This window comes from Nuphar pumila, chromosome 15 (assembly GCF_984573655.1).
Source record: "Nuphar pumila chromosome 15, dmNupPumi1.hap1.1, whole genome shotgun sequence".
Taxonomy (NCBI): Eukaryota; Viridiplantae; Streptophyta; class Magnoliopsida; order Nymphaeales; family Nymphaeaceae; genus Nuphar; species Nuphar pumila.
Window position 1 is genome coordinate 47996583 of NC_143263.1, and position 15407 is coordinate 48011989.

The 15407-nt window shown below is 35.0% G+C and overlaps 1 protein-coding gene across 1 annotated transcript; it reads left to right on the forward strand.

The window, feature by feature from the left end:
* The first annotated feature begins 1952 nt into the window (after positions 1-1952).
* Positions 1953-10213, forward strand: LOC149815363 (cation transporter HKT1;3-like). The gene is made up of 3 exons (XM_089989953.1): positions 1953-3198; positions 5800-6027; positions 9881-10213. The coding sequence occupies exons 1-3, from the start codon at positions 1997-1999 to the stop codon at positions 10080-10082; spliced, it is 1632 nt and encodes a 543-aa protein (XP_089846079.1). The 5' UTR covers positions 1953-1996; the 3' UTR covers positions 10083-10213.
* The last annotated feature ends 5194 nt before the right edge of the window (positions 10214-15407 follow it).

A 15407-nucleotide genomic window follows, 5' to 3' on the forward strand; every position in this document is an offset into this window, starting at 1 on the left:
TTAAATTGCTATATAATTGCCTGTCTACTTGACATATTAAATTATTCTGCTTAATTATGTTCAATATTGTCATGTCTGTGCACCTACCAGTTTTTAGCGAAACTGACCCATTTTATGGGCAGGTAATGGATAGGTAATACAGTCTCGATGGCACGATGGCGTGATGAGGTCAAGATAGAGCTCTTTCCCTGACGTTTCGCTCCTGAGGACATGTTGGTAAATTTGGTATAAAGTGTGTTTCAAAATTTCTCTTTTATTAAACTGTGAGTTAATAAAACTCTTTTAGTAAGCTTCTTCTTGGTTTCAACAAACGAATTCTCAATTATTGAAACTCCATTTCTAAACCATATGATTTCAATGGTTGTGCAGGATTCGGCAAAGGAAAGTTTACGCTGTAATGCTCTCAAGGTCCATTGACTTGTGGTTTTAAAAATATCATTTTCCGCTGAAGTACTATTTAAACTCTGATTATTGTATGATTTCAAAGCTTTCTAAACTATTCTAAAAGTTACAAGTCCTGGAGTTTTGGGGCGTTACATGTAAGACTAATACAAACTGGAGTTAATAGCTCTAAAAGTATGCATATTGAAGTTAAATATCAATATATTCATGATATGCTTATGAAAAATGAAATAACAGTGAACTATATTCCTTCAAGTGACATGATAGCAAATCCGCTAACCAAAGCAGTCAAAAAATCACTGAAGATGTTTTTACTAGACATGTGAATCAGATGTGAAGATATATCTAAATGGTGAGTGAGTGAAAATCACTCAGAAAATGTGTATGCAAGGTTTCGATTGGGAACAAGTTTATAAACATAGGATATCCTTTATGGCCAATTATGAGATGTAAGGTTATATGGCCATAATGTGACTCTTGAGGGCTATTGCAACAATCACTATGTTTAAAATACAAAGAGACGTGTCTCTTAGAGCTGAAAGGATTTCTCTTAGGGTTGTGTCCCAAACTTGAACTCTTTACAAGTTTATAAATACAGTGAAATAGTATGAAAATATACAGTTACAAAAAAGCATTTAAATTATAAGAGAGTTGAGAGTGTGAACCTCCCTAACAATTTCGAGCATAACAGCATATTCTTCTTCCCACAACAATTCCGCATCCGAGGATTCTAGTCCTTACAAAAACCAATGGTTCAAATTAGAAATAAAAGCTTATGTTTGAGGAGCATGGAGAGCACAACACACCTATTTGCAGAGTGCAGTTGATTTCGAGAACTGCATGTCAAATTTTAGGAGAGCGCCTTGCCCAACATACCTACTCACCCTCGTGATTTGCTATTTTCTCATCGACGAGGGGGTGGGGAAGGTTATGAATGAAGGCGCTAGATTTTGGTTATTTTGAGACACATTTGGATGCACCGAAATGAAACCATCTTCGAGGGAGTTGTCCCAAACTTGCAGGTCATTCAAAACAGAATTTTCATGAAGCTCAGAGAAGCACCCATGGCAGCAGTGGAAACGTAAATTAGTATGCCCACCAACGCGTGTGGTTGTGGTTGGATCTTTTTCTGACTGGGAACTCGGAAGGCTAATTCTTTGCCTTCCGAAAGTGCTTTGTAGCATGAGCATAATAGCGTTGTAAATGTAAAGATGATCTTGACAGGAATAAAAAACTTTTGCCTTTTCTCTAAAACAAAGAATCCAAACCGCTTGATTGACCTAATAATTCAAAGCCCACCCCTCAACTTTCTTGCACTAACTTCTACTGCTTGGCAAGTAATGCCAAGCCACCTCAAACTTCCCTCTTGCATTAGGCTTCCTCACTCCACTTGCACTTAATTATTTTTTCTCATTCTTCCTCCACTTCACCCCCAGCCAAACACTTGCTAACTCGCATAGATTCACCATGACCCTTGAAAGATGCTCCCCTTTCCATTTTTAAATATCCATCAACTCTTCTTGATTTCAAATCTCTCTCTCTCACACACACACACGCACACACATTTCCAAGCCTCCTTTTACCTCTCCATACCATGCAAGGATTTCATCGTATCACGGTGAATTTCCTGTCATGGTACTATGGGTTCCACAAAAGGACCTGTGAGTTCTTCAAATGGTCATATAGGCTCACCCTTTGGCATTTGCACCAGTTCTGTCTAGAGCTGCTGTATTTCACGTTCTTCTCTACACTGGGCTTTATTGCCTTGATGCTTCTGGAGAATGAGAAGCCCACTGGGGCTAACAGGCTGAGCAATCTAAATCTCTTCTTCATGTCCGTATCGGCGACCACCGCTTCAAGCTTGGCGTCGATAAACATGGAGGACTTGTCAAATTCTCAGTTTGTAGTCCTCATCTTCCTCATGTTCGTTGGAGGTGAGATCTTCCTATCTGCTCTTACATTGCTCTTCAAGACTGTCAACTTTCATGGTAAAGAGTTGAGGCAACAAACACGTAATTGGAGGGTCAGCGATCACGGCGCAGCCAATTTCGAATTGGCATTGGAGATCCAACCAAGCCGGTCAAGTGCCGCCGTCGACAACGGCAGCACAAATGATGCCACCATTAACGATTGGACTCATGGATCAGAAACAGATGTGCTGAATAGTGGTGACTTGAAAATTAAATCCATAAAGTGTTTAGCATATGTGGCTTTGGGTTTTTACATGTTTGTTAACATTTTTGGTTCATTGACTGTGTTGGCTTATTTTGGAGTGATCCCCAGTGCTAGAGCAGTACTTCAAGGGAAGAGCCTCAATGTGGTGACATTCTCAACTTTCACCACAGTTTCTTCATTTGTGAACTGTGGGTTCCTCCCTAACAATGAGAGCATGATAGTCTTCAAAGCAGACTCTGGTTTTTTGTTGATGGTCATGGTTCAGATTCTTGTGGGGAACACTCTGTTCCCTCTATGCTTGACTCTCATCATATGGGTGCTTAGGAAATGGAGCACAAGAAAAGAATATGACTACCTGTGGAAGAGAGGCCAGGAGCTTGGCTACACCCATCTATTCCCATGGAAGAGCTCTGTGTATCTCACCCTATCTAATATTGGGTTTACACTGTTGCAGTTCATCATGCTTGGCTTTCTACAGTGGGGATCAGCAGCAGGCCTTAATGTTTACCAGAAAGTGGTGGCTGGACTCTTTCAATCGGTTAATGTGCGGCACGCCGGCGAAACGGCTTTCGATCTTTCCTCTTTCTCGGCGGCACTGTTGGTGATCTACATAGTTATGATGTGAGTAGATGGTTCTTAGTTTCTTACTCTTTTTCATGAAATCTTCAGTTCAATAAGTTCTGGTCTCATTTTGCCATGGATATTGAATTGGCCTTGATTAAACAAATGAACCAAAAAAGGATAATGAAACTGTAACTCAAATTTTGTTTTGGTTTTGTCAAATGTGGCTAGGCAATGATGCATTTTTGGATAATCATAATGTTGATCTAATAATACAAGCATTAAAAAAGATTTCTAAATTTACAATGTTTCTAATTTCATGTTTCCCTGCAATCTGCCATCCAATCACGTTCACTAAATTAATAGAAATCAGAAACAAAAATATCAGCGAATATATGGTTTCATCCAGGGTCACCAGAAACTTTATTTACAAGTGAGAAACTGTTTCCTGAGAAACCATTTCTGGTTTTTAATCAAATGAGAATCTTGTTTCACATGACAATGGAATCATATCTACTTTATATGAGAAATTCGTTTAACCTTATTTGGGAAGCACGTTTCCCATACATTTCTTTCACATTTCTCTTAAATAAGTTTTTTTCCAATAGAAAGTCGAGATACACGATATTCAAAATCTTAATTATTTATTTAAAAACAAACTTTGCATATATTTTTAATATTAATAAGGATGTGATGTATTGGATGAAATAGAGAAATCCCAAAATTTAATTTAACCACATTATTTTCAATTATTTCTTGATTCTATTTGAACCTATGTTGCATTTAAATGCTTTATCTATAATATTCAACATTTTATTAAAAGCAATAGTTTTATAGTTGCATCCAATGTAATCATATATTTTATAAAAGAAATAAATTTGTTAACTCTTATTATTTATCATAATATTAGTAAAAAAGCAAAGTTTGTGTATAACTTCTAATATTTTTCATGCATATTGTCAATATTTACTCTCTCTCTCTCTCTCTCTCTCTCTCTCTCTCTCTCTCTCTCTCTATATATATATATATATATATATATATATATATATATATATATATGTGAATAATGATAAGGTGCTCCGGGAGCACCTACTCTCACCTAATAGAAGCTTTAGATTTTAAAAAAAAATGAACATTTTTGTTGATCAGACCTTATAAATATTGATCAGTGTTGTGAGAGGCGTACGCCTCAGTACCTGAAGCGTACGCCTCAGAGGCGAGGCGTACGCTCAAGGTACTGAGGTGTTGCTGTGATGCGCTTAAAGTAAATATAAAAAAAGTATACATGGGATTTACCATGGTTTAGGCAATTCTGAGATGCTACCATGGGCCTTCTCTTCGGCCTTCCATTCCTTGAGAGCCCACAAGGCGTAAATGATCATCAGCACCCCAAGAAAGTTTACCGACATACAAGTAGTGTTGTGAGAGGCGTACACTTCAGTACCTTACGCGTACACCTCAGAGGCGAAGCGCAGGCTCAATGCCTCACTTCGCCTCATCGCATTTAACAACCTTGATATTGATCTATACACATTATTTAGTGAAAAAAAATTGGATCATGAGATTATAGCATATATGTAGGGTTTTTTAGACCTTAAAAAATCAATAGCTCACAATATATCAAAATTTTATGACTTAAAAAGCTCTATTTTTATGTCCAAAAAACATAATCCAAAGCATGATTCCTATCAAATAAACTATGTTGATTACGTTCATAAGGTCTGATTGAGAAGATACAACCTACAACAATGATTTTTAGTGTATATATATATATATATATATATATATATATATATATATATATATATATATATATATATATATATATATATATATATATATATATATATATAAGATATGATGCTCCCGAAGTACCTACTCCACTTAATAGAAGCTTTAGATTGTCAAATTTATTAAACCTTTTTAGTTGATCAGATACTATCTATAAGCATTATTTAGTAGAGGACAAGTTTTAAATCATGTAATTATAGTATATATGTATGTTTTTTAAGACTTAAAAATCAATGGCTCACAATGTATAAAAAATTTATAACTTAAAAAAACTTACTTTTATGACCAAAAAACATGATCAAAAGCATGATTCCTATCAAATAAACTAAGGTGAGTACATCCATAAGGTTTAATTGAGAAGATACAACCTCCAACCATGATTTCTAGTTTGTGGGAGTAGGTACTTCAGGAGTACCATAGCATTGCTCTCTCTTTCTCTCTCTTTATATATATATATATATATATATATCCAGTTTCACATTCTAGTTTCCGTGTCCGTTTCTCTTCCTGGCAATCTTGGTTTAAGAAAGCAATGATGGTTTTGTCAACCTTATGCTTTGAACAATAGGTGTAAGTTTTACGTGACTACCTTTTGGTCTTCAATAGTTGACGTATGTAGTAATAACACTTTATTCTTTTATTGGGATCATGCTATTTACGTGTCATTTGGACAAGTTTGAATAAAATAAAAGAGCTATTTATTCAGTGTGAATATAGTCATTGGGAATTATAATATGCAAGACTTGGGGGTGCTTATGCCCCCTTTTCTTCTGTTCACATATTTGTTGCTTCTAGAGAAAAGCAATGCAAAGCAAGAGAACAATACGTCACTTAATAATCGAAGTTTCTTTCAATTTGAAAATATTGCAGGTATCTTCCTCCCTATACATTTGTGTTGCCGTTAAAAATGGATAGACCAAGAAAAAGCAAGACTGGCAGCAGTAACAAGAAGAGAGGAGAAGTGGGAAAATATCTTGTGCTTCCTCAAGCTGCTTATCCCGTGTTATTTGTTGTGCTAGTTTGCCTCACCGAACGAAGACATCTTCGTGAAGACCCCTTAAATTTCAACGTCTTGAACATAGCATTCGAAGTAGCAAGGCAAGGGCATTATACCTGTCCTTTATTTTCTTTCAATAAGGGTTATATATATACCGAACATCTTAGGCCTCATTTTTTGTTCTGCCCCGCATCATAGTTTTGAAATGGTTTTGAACCGTTGGATGTGTTTAGCATGCTCGATTTAGTAGGAATCGACTCCTGGATCATGTTTTTTAGATGAAAAAACATGATTTTATGAGCCTGAAAAAACTGCTACCTTCATATCCATTGATTTTGGATCACCGAAAAAACCTGTATACAGATCATATCCCAATTATCCAAAAACCGATTCCCACTAAACAAAACCTATAGATCACAGATTCACATATATGATGTTAGATGTGAGAAAAAAACCCAAAAACAACATTTTTTAAAGGGGCAGAACCAGAAGGTGCGCAAGAAGAGCGCATTACTCTCTTATATATATATATATATATATATATATATATATATATATATATATATATATATATATATATATATATATATATATATATATATAGTCTACTAAAATATGTTAACTGAACGAGTGTGAACTGAGATGTTTATAGTTTTTTTGTTTTTTTATTTCACTGTATGGATGTGATTACATGCTTGGTTTTATAGGAACAGGATCATGGATCATCCGATTATGATTCACAAAATCTTTTATGGCTTGAAGTCAATGCATGACTCTAAATTTTCATAAATATTCAAGCATCCGAAAAATTATGTTTTTTGTTGAAAAGATGCGATCCAACAGCTGATTCCTAACGAACCATGCTGAACACATCTGCAGGGCCAGATCCATTTGCAGAAAATGTGTCTCAAATATCTAGCTAACATATTTCTATTTAACATGTTCTCCCTCTCTCTCTCTCTCTCTATATATATATATATAATAAAATATTTTGCTACCCTTGTAAGGTGCAACGGCCAATGGAAGCACAAAAAAAAAAGGCCGTTGCACCAACCGGATGCACAGTGTGTGTCTGTTGTCGTTGTCATTGTCATTGGTTTTGCACAAGGCTTAGATGATGCAGAAATGAGGATTCGGACACGGATTCGTACGACCATTATCTTGACATTGTTTAATAATACATATATTTTTTAATTACATGTAAATATATTAAAATGTAAAAAAAAAAAACTAGTTTTTTTACTAACTAAAAATCAGGGCTCACATAATTTCAAAATTTTACTTTTACTATGGCCCAGTTTGCTTCATTTTAAAGTGAAGGAACATAGTGAAAAAAAATGGGGGCCCACTTGTACCAACATGACAATTTATCACCATGATGATTTGATATTTGTTTCATTAATCCAAGATTCTCATGTAAGTTGCATGAAACAAACAAGGCCTAAAACTACATGTAAATATTCTGATCGGTTTGGACACTTGGCAAAAATCATAACCTAAACCCGGCCCACATTTCGATCAGGTTGGGTTTGGATCAATCTGAATATTATTTGGGTCGGTACTTTTCATGTTCTTACTTAAAAAATCAGGTTCTGGGTGGGTCAGGTACCGGGTGCAAACTCAACCCATTGGCCTAGTTTAAGTAGGCCATTATCCTAGTTTTTGTCATGGAGAGTGTAAAATCATGTCTCCTCAACGTTTGGCTCGAGTTGGGTTTTAATTCATCCTGGAAAATTTATTGCACGTTCTACGTAAGACCAAGGTTTAGCATTGGGAGGGGAACATTTAATGTTTGGTTGCGTCCCATGTTATTTGGAATCACATGATTTGGAGTCCTGTGATTCCAAATCTGATGCAAATCGTATGGCCGATTTATGAGGATTTTTTAACCAACTACGAATTATTTAGGAAAAATATGAAATAAATCTGAAAATAATAAAAATTAAAGAAAAATAACTAAAATTTATCTCATCTTCAACTCTAGTTTCCATTGTCTCTAATCCTAAATCTTCTCTATAATTTTAAGGCGAAGAATCCTAACCCTAAGAGACTTAAACTACCGCTTATAAAAAACATCAATTAAGAAAAATTATTTTAATTCTAATAAACCACTAAAATGCCACATGTATCAATTATTGAGATCCAATATCCATTACAATTACCCAAAATAAGAAAATATCCAAACTAAAATAATATGGATTTTAAATGAACCATATATACCTGAATATGTGTCCCTCGGCTCTTGCATCAAAATCACACGTGATTTCAAATCACATTATGTTTTTCATTTTCATTTTCTGATGTTTGATTAGTTGTGCAAATGAGATCCATTCTCTCTCTCTCTCTCTCTCTCTCTCTCTCTCTCTCTCTCTCTCTCTCTCTCTCTCTCTCATGCTTAGGAATGAAATCGTCATGCGAGCATATATTCTCTAGATATTACTGATTCCAATTTGGATCCTACATCTGATCAATAAAGTATGAATACAATCCAAAATATTCATCCTGATCTAAGCTGATATCCATGTCCAACAAAGAAGTGTAGGATTTGGGTAGGAGATTCGACTGAACCTGATCCATTTGCACATCATAGAGATAACCCACATGCTAAATTGAAAATGAATGCAAATGGGTCAGATACAAGGCGCTGAATCATGGTCAACCAAAGTTTGATTTTGAATCCAAATTTGGGCCAGACTCCAATGTAATATGTTGAACTCGAACATTTATTTTAGATGGCAATACTGGATCCAAATTAAATATCAATCCATATCACATTTTAGCATACCTGTAATCCAATTCTAACACTTTTTTCAAATATGAATCTAAAACACAGGATCCATTTTAGTGTCGAGACTGGGTTAATATTTGTACTACTAGACTGTATTAGATTCAAATTAGATAATACCTTTATGAAATTTTTTGCTTTCACAGGAAAATTAGTTCATGTTTAAATTTAATTTGGATTTACTATATATTTTAAAACTCAAATTTCAACCAACATTAGGGTTGCAAAGGGCTCAGATGTGGGTTGGGTCAAGCTCGACCCAACTATGGATCGGTTCTACCAATTGCGGCCCTCCATTTGGTGGAAGCAAATATGTGGTCAACAAAACTCGAACCCTAGGAGGCCTGCACAACACTTCTCATATCACAATGTCACATAACTATGTTTTATATAGGGCAGCACCAGCTAGCAGAAAAATGGACTAAAAGTTCCTTCTTGGACACTAGAATTGCATATTTGGGAGTCATTTTCCATATGACTATAACATTTCCATGGCTTGATTCTGATTTTTTTTTGTTTGGTTGCTTACCACTAATAGCACTTTTTTTTGCCTGATGCAATGAACAGAGGATCGCTTTTGAACCCCGTAAAATGAATACAATAACTAGAAAACTAATTACCTATTATTAATGCAAAAAATAACCAAAAAATTCCAAAAAAAATAACTAAAATTCATAAATAATTCATCATGATCCTTTCTTCTCCCTCTTTACAATGATCATTTATAGCAAACGAAAGAGAAAGTTCAGAAACCCTAATTCTAATACGGATCTGAGATAGATCTGATATCAAATAAGATTCAAAATATTATTCTAAACTAAGATCCAAACTAAATAATTAAAAAAAAACTAAATAATCAAAATGAATCCAAATGGACCCTATAGACCTGCAGTGTCTCGCTCCCACTCCTGCATCATCGCCCCAAATGAGAATTGTCCTTTCTGACATACTAGCAAATGTGAAAAAGTGAGAGAGAGAGAGACCTGAAGTCACACTTGGATCCATTTTAATCACTTGCCTGCTGAATCCAAATCATGTTGGCCACCTTGCAATATTTCTAAATATATGATTCCAAATCACATGAAATCTTATATTGGAAATTAGCTGCTCCATCATGTACACATGGTATTTTGAATTTAAAAACTTGTTGATTTTTTTTTCCACTGCAGTGCCTACGGCAATGTGGGTCTGACAACGGGTTACAGCTGCCAACGGCTACAGAAACTCTCTAACAGACAGTGCCAGGACTCATGGGTCAGCTTCTCAGGAAAATGGAGCTGGAAGGGCAAAATCGTCATTCTGATTGTCATGCTCTTTGGAAGGCTCAAGAAATTCACACAAGGAGGGAAAGCTTGGGTTACTGTATTGTAATCCACTACAATAGCATTCACTCTCTTCCTCCTTTTCTTTTTCTCTTAGAAAGGATCTCCTGTACCCTTATTCTGAGTCTACAATAATATTCACTCTCTTCCTCCTTTACTTTTTCTCCTGGGAAGGATCTCCTGTACCCTTATTCTGAGTCTGGTCTTTATTTTGAAATGACAAATCTATTTCTCAAATGTTAACTGTGGACATGTGTGTGGCTATATATATATATATATATATATATATAATAATGGGTAGGTGAGAAATGATTTGTGCTAAATCAGGTTGTTTTTTTGTTTTTTGTTTTAAATTTTAACTGTACAGATGTGATTGATTTGCTTGATTTTATAGGGATCAACTCTTGAAGTGTTCTGTTTCTACAAATGAGTTGGTTTTTATAAGGTTCAAAGAATCAATGATCCGAAATCTTTGTAAATTTCTGAGTCTCCAACTATTATTTTTTTCATCAAAAACACATGAACCAGGTGTGGATTCCTCATAAATCGACCATGCCCAACACATTTATGGGGTCATAACTGCGAAAAAAACACCAAAAAGACAGAAAAAACTATTTAGCATGTATCATTTAGAACTCATCAATTTTGTACCTACCCATCTCTCTCTCTCTCTCTCTCTCTCTCTCTCTCTCTCTCTATATATATATATATATATATATATATATATATATATATATATATATAGAGAGAGAGAGAGAGAGAGAGAGAGAGAGAACTGAAAATATTAGGCTCGTAAAATATGATATATGTTATAGATATTATATATAAAAAGATGATTATACATATATTAATAAAATTATACAATAAAAATATTATAAAATTATCATATAATGCATATTATATGTAATATATTGTAAAATATATATATTATATATTTTATATAAACTATTAAGTTGACATGACTATGCCAAGTCACAAGTCAATTCATCAATTCACGACGACTCACTAGCTTTTAAAACTGCTTTAATCCACCAGTGCTTCAAGAGCTCAACCAATTTGCCATTTCGGAACCACCACATTTCAAACTTAAAATAAAAACTTTCTTCTATTGGGCCATGATTCCAATGCAAATAGATGAATCTATGATCCGAGATGATTCTAGGTTTTGTATGTATCATGATATCATGAAACGCTTCCACACAAAAAACAAACCTGTCCAACTTCTGAAAGAGGGGGGGGGGGGGATTTTGATTATTTTACCATGAAAAGCAGTTGCCACTCATCTCTGTAGTTAACAAATTACCATTTGGCAATAAAATCTCCAAACCCCCTGTAGGGGTGAAGGTTTTGCAATTTTTTGCCGTTCCAGATCCAATTCTAATCCCAATCTGCATGTATTTAGCAGTTTCGGATTCCTTGCTTCTCACCAATTTTGTCTAGTTTATTCCAAAAAGGTTTCTTTTATCCCCTACTCATGGAGCCATATAGTACTGCAGGCATAAAAGCAGAAAAAACTTTTTTTTTCCTTTTTTGAGAAATAAAGCAGGAAAATATAAAAAGCCTTTTTTGTTCTGGTACATGATAAAGCTGATAGAACGCACTAAGGACAAATGCAACTTTAAGGAATGAATGCTTTTTCATAAGGAGTCATTGTGCCAAATTTTGATCAGATTCTTTCTTTCATAATGCAACTAAAGTGATTATTCTAGTTATTTTAATGCATCAGTACTTCTACTAGGGTGCTTTTCAAGTTGGAAGGCAAATATTTCTCAAAGTAGACAAAACACATGAGGCAAGGCCTATTTTTTGTCCTACATCTGTCCTATACTTGCCCATCAGTGGCTTAGTATTTGTATGGGTGTGCACTCTTCATAGCTCCTTGTGGCATCTCTCTTGTGCAATTGAAATTTCATTACAAAATCTGTAGGGGTGAAAATGGGTCAGATCCAGGATGAAGGTTTTGCAATTTTTTGCTGTTCCAGATCCAATTCTAATCTGAATCTGCATGTATTTAGCTGTTCCGGATTCCTTGCTCCTCACCATTTTTGTCTAGTTTATTCCAAAAAGGTTTCTTTCATCCACTAATCATGGGGCCATATAGTACTGCAAGCATAAAAGCAGGAAAGCTTTTTTTTTCCTTTTTTGAGAAATAAATCAGGAAAATATAAAGAGCCTTTTTTATGCTGGTACATGATAAAGCAGATAGAATGCACTAAGGACAAATGCAACTTTAAGGAATGAATACCTTTTCATAAGGAAGCTTTTAGAAATTGCTAAAAGCATCAAGGAGTTATTGTTCCAAATTTTTGTCAGATTCTTTCTTTCATTATGCAACTAAAGTGATTATTCTAGGCATTTTAGTGCATCAGTACTTCTACTAGGGTGCTTTTCAAGTTGGAAGGCAAATATTTCTCAAAGTAAACAAAACACATAAGCCAAGGCCTATTTTTTGTCCTACATTTGTCTACTTGCCCATCAGTGGCTTAGTATTTGTGTGGGTGTGCACTCTTCATAGCCCCTTGTGGCATCTCCCTTGTGCAATTGAAATTTCATTACAAAATCTGTATGATAAAATAGATGCCTAGTTAATACAACTCAATGTGCATGCCATAGTGCTTAATTGCTTATATAAAGAAAATATTGTTCCTACTGACACACTACACTAATGAGATGGTAACTGTGGTAATGGAAGAAAATTCATTCCTCTCTCTCTCCACTTCTTTCATTTTAGCTTCCAAGATGCAAATATTATATTCTTTATTATCATTTGGGTTTTATATACTCATGCATGAATCAATTTGACCTAAAACCTTAATTACCATATCACTTAAATTTGCGAGAAATAAGCATATTTAAATGGGTAGGTGAGAAAGCAAAAGTGATAGAACCTTGGGGATATAAGATTTGGTATATAGGAATAAATAGGAATAGGAATAGAGTAGGGATTGTTATGAGTCGTGAGTTAATAGATAATGTAGTTGAGGTCCGTTTGAAGGGTGATAAGATTTTACTTATTAAATTAGTATTAGGTACGGATATTATTAATATTATTAGTGTTTATGCACCTCAAGTAGGTTTAGATGATTCCATTAAGCGTCAATTTTGAGAAGATTTAGATGAAGTAGTAGAAGGGATATCTTATGGAGAAAGGCTTTTCATCGGCGGTGACCTTAATGGGCATGTAGGCATTAGTAGGGATGGATTTGAGAGTATCCATGAAAGCTATGGTATAGGAGAAAGAAATGAAAGTGGAGAAAGGATTTTAGATTTTGGTTTGTCCTATGATATGATCTTAGCAAACACTTGGTTTAGGAAGAGGGAGTCTCACCTAGTAACATTTAAAAGTGGGGTTAATACGAGTCAGATAGATTTTTTCCTACTTAGAAAGAGATATAGGGGTTGTTGCATCGATTGTAAGGTTATATCGGGAGAAAGTGTAGCTACACAACATAGAGTCTTAATTTTAGATCTTAGAATTAGACAATGTCGTAAGAGGAATAGACATATGATAGATCCTAGAATTAAGTGGTGGGCACTGAAAGGAGCTAAACAAGAAATGTTTGTAGAGCAGGTAGTTAAGAAAGTTGATTGGTATCTCGAGGAGGATTCAGAATCAATGTGGAATACGATAGCGAGTGGCATGAGAAAGGTGGCTAAAGAGGTATTGGGTGAGTCTAAAGGCGGTGCACTGCTAGGTAAGGATACATCATGGTGGAACAAGGATGTCAAATTAGCTATTAAGGTTAAAAGAGAGTGTTATAGAAATCTAAGTAAGAGTCATGATAATGAGAATTTGGACAAGTATATGATAGTAAAGAAGGAAGCTAAAAAAGTAGTTCGGAACGCGAGGGATAAGGTATATAAGGAGGTTTATGACAAGTTGGATACCAAAGAGAGCGAGAAGAATATTTATAGGCTTGCAAAGATGAGAGATAGGAAATCGAGGGATCTGAGTATGGTTAGATGTATCAAAGATGAAACGCAAAGGGTTTTAGTCAAAGATGAGGAGATTAAAGAGAGATGGAAAGATTATTTTGATAAACTTTTTAATGAAAGTCATGCTCAGGATCTTGGAGACTTCTCCATTCCTTTTCATGAGATAAATCGTGACTTCATGCGCAAGATTCAAAAGAAAAAAATTATAGAGGCTTTGAATAAAATGAAAATAAGAAGGGCAGTTGGTCCAAATGGTATACCTATTGAGGCTTGAAAATGCTTGGAAAAAAAATGTTTAGAATGGTTGACAAATCTTTTTAATAAGATTTGACGGACAAATAAGATGCCTAATGAGTGGAGGAAGAGTACTTTGGTGCCTCTATATAAGAATAAGGGCGATATACAAGATTGCACAAACTATCGTGGTATAAAACTCATGAGTCATACTATGAAACTTTGGGAGAGGGTGATTGAGTCTAGGTTGAGGAAGGTTGTCATGATATCGGAGAATCAATTTGGTTTTATGCCTGAAAGATCAACTATGAAAGCTATTCATCTTCTTAGAAAACTTATTGAGAGAAATAGAGAGATGAACAAAGATTTGCATATGGTTTTTATTGATTTAGAGAAGGCATATGATAGAGTACCTAGGGACGTTCTCTGATGGACAATGATGAAGAAAGGTGTTTCTCTTAAGTACATTAGTATAATTAAAGATATGTATGAAGGAGTAGTAACCAATGTCCGCACTTGTGGAGGGGTGACAACCAATTTTCCTATAAAGGTTGGGTTACATCAAGGATCTGCTTTAAGCCCTTTCCTATTTGCTATAGTGATGGATGAACTTACGAGATCAATTCAAGAAAATGTGTCATGGTGTATGTTGTTTGCTGATGATATTGTTTTGATTGATGAGTCTAAAGCTGGGGTTAATGCTAAGTTAGAATTATGGAGACAGACATTGGAAGAAAGATGTTTAAAGTTGAGTAAGAGTAAGACAGAATACATGGAATGTTGGTTTAGTAAGCAACGAAGTAGTGATGGGAGTGTAGTGAAGCTTGGTGAGCAAGAAATACTGGTGGATGATTGTTTCAAATATTTGAGATCTATCATTCAAAAGTATGGAAAAATTGATGGAGATGTAAATCATAGGATAAAGGTTGGGTGGATGAAATGGAGAAGTGCAACTGGAGTGTTGTGCGATTGTAGAATGCCATTGCGGTTGAAGGAAAAGTTTTATAGGACGACTATTAGGCCCGCTTTACTATATGGTACAGAATGTTGGGCTGCTAAGAGACATCATATTCAAAAAATGAGTGTAGGTGAGATGTGTATGCTGAGATGGATGTGTGAAAATACAATAAAAGATAAGATTTGGAACGAGGAGATACGTAAGAAGGTAGGCGTTTCACCCATTGAAAATAAGATGAGTGAGAAT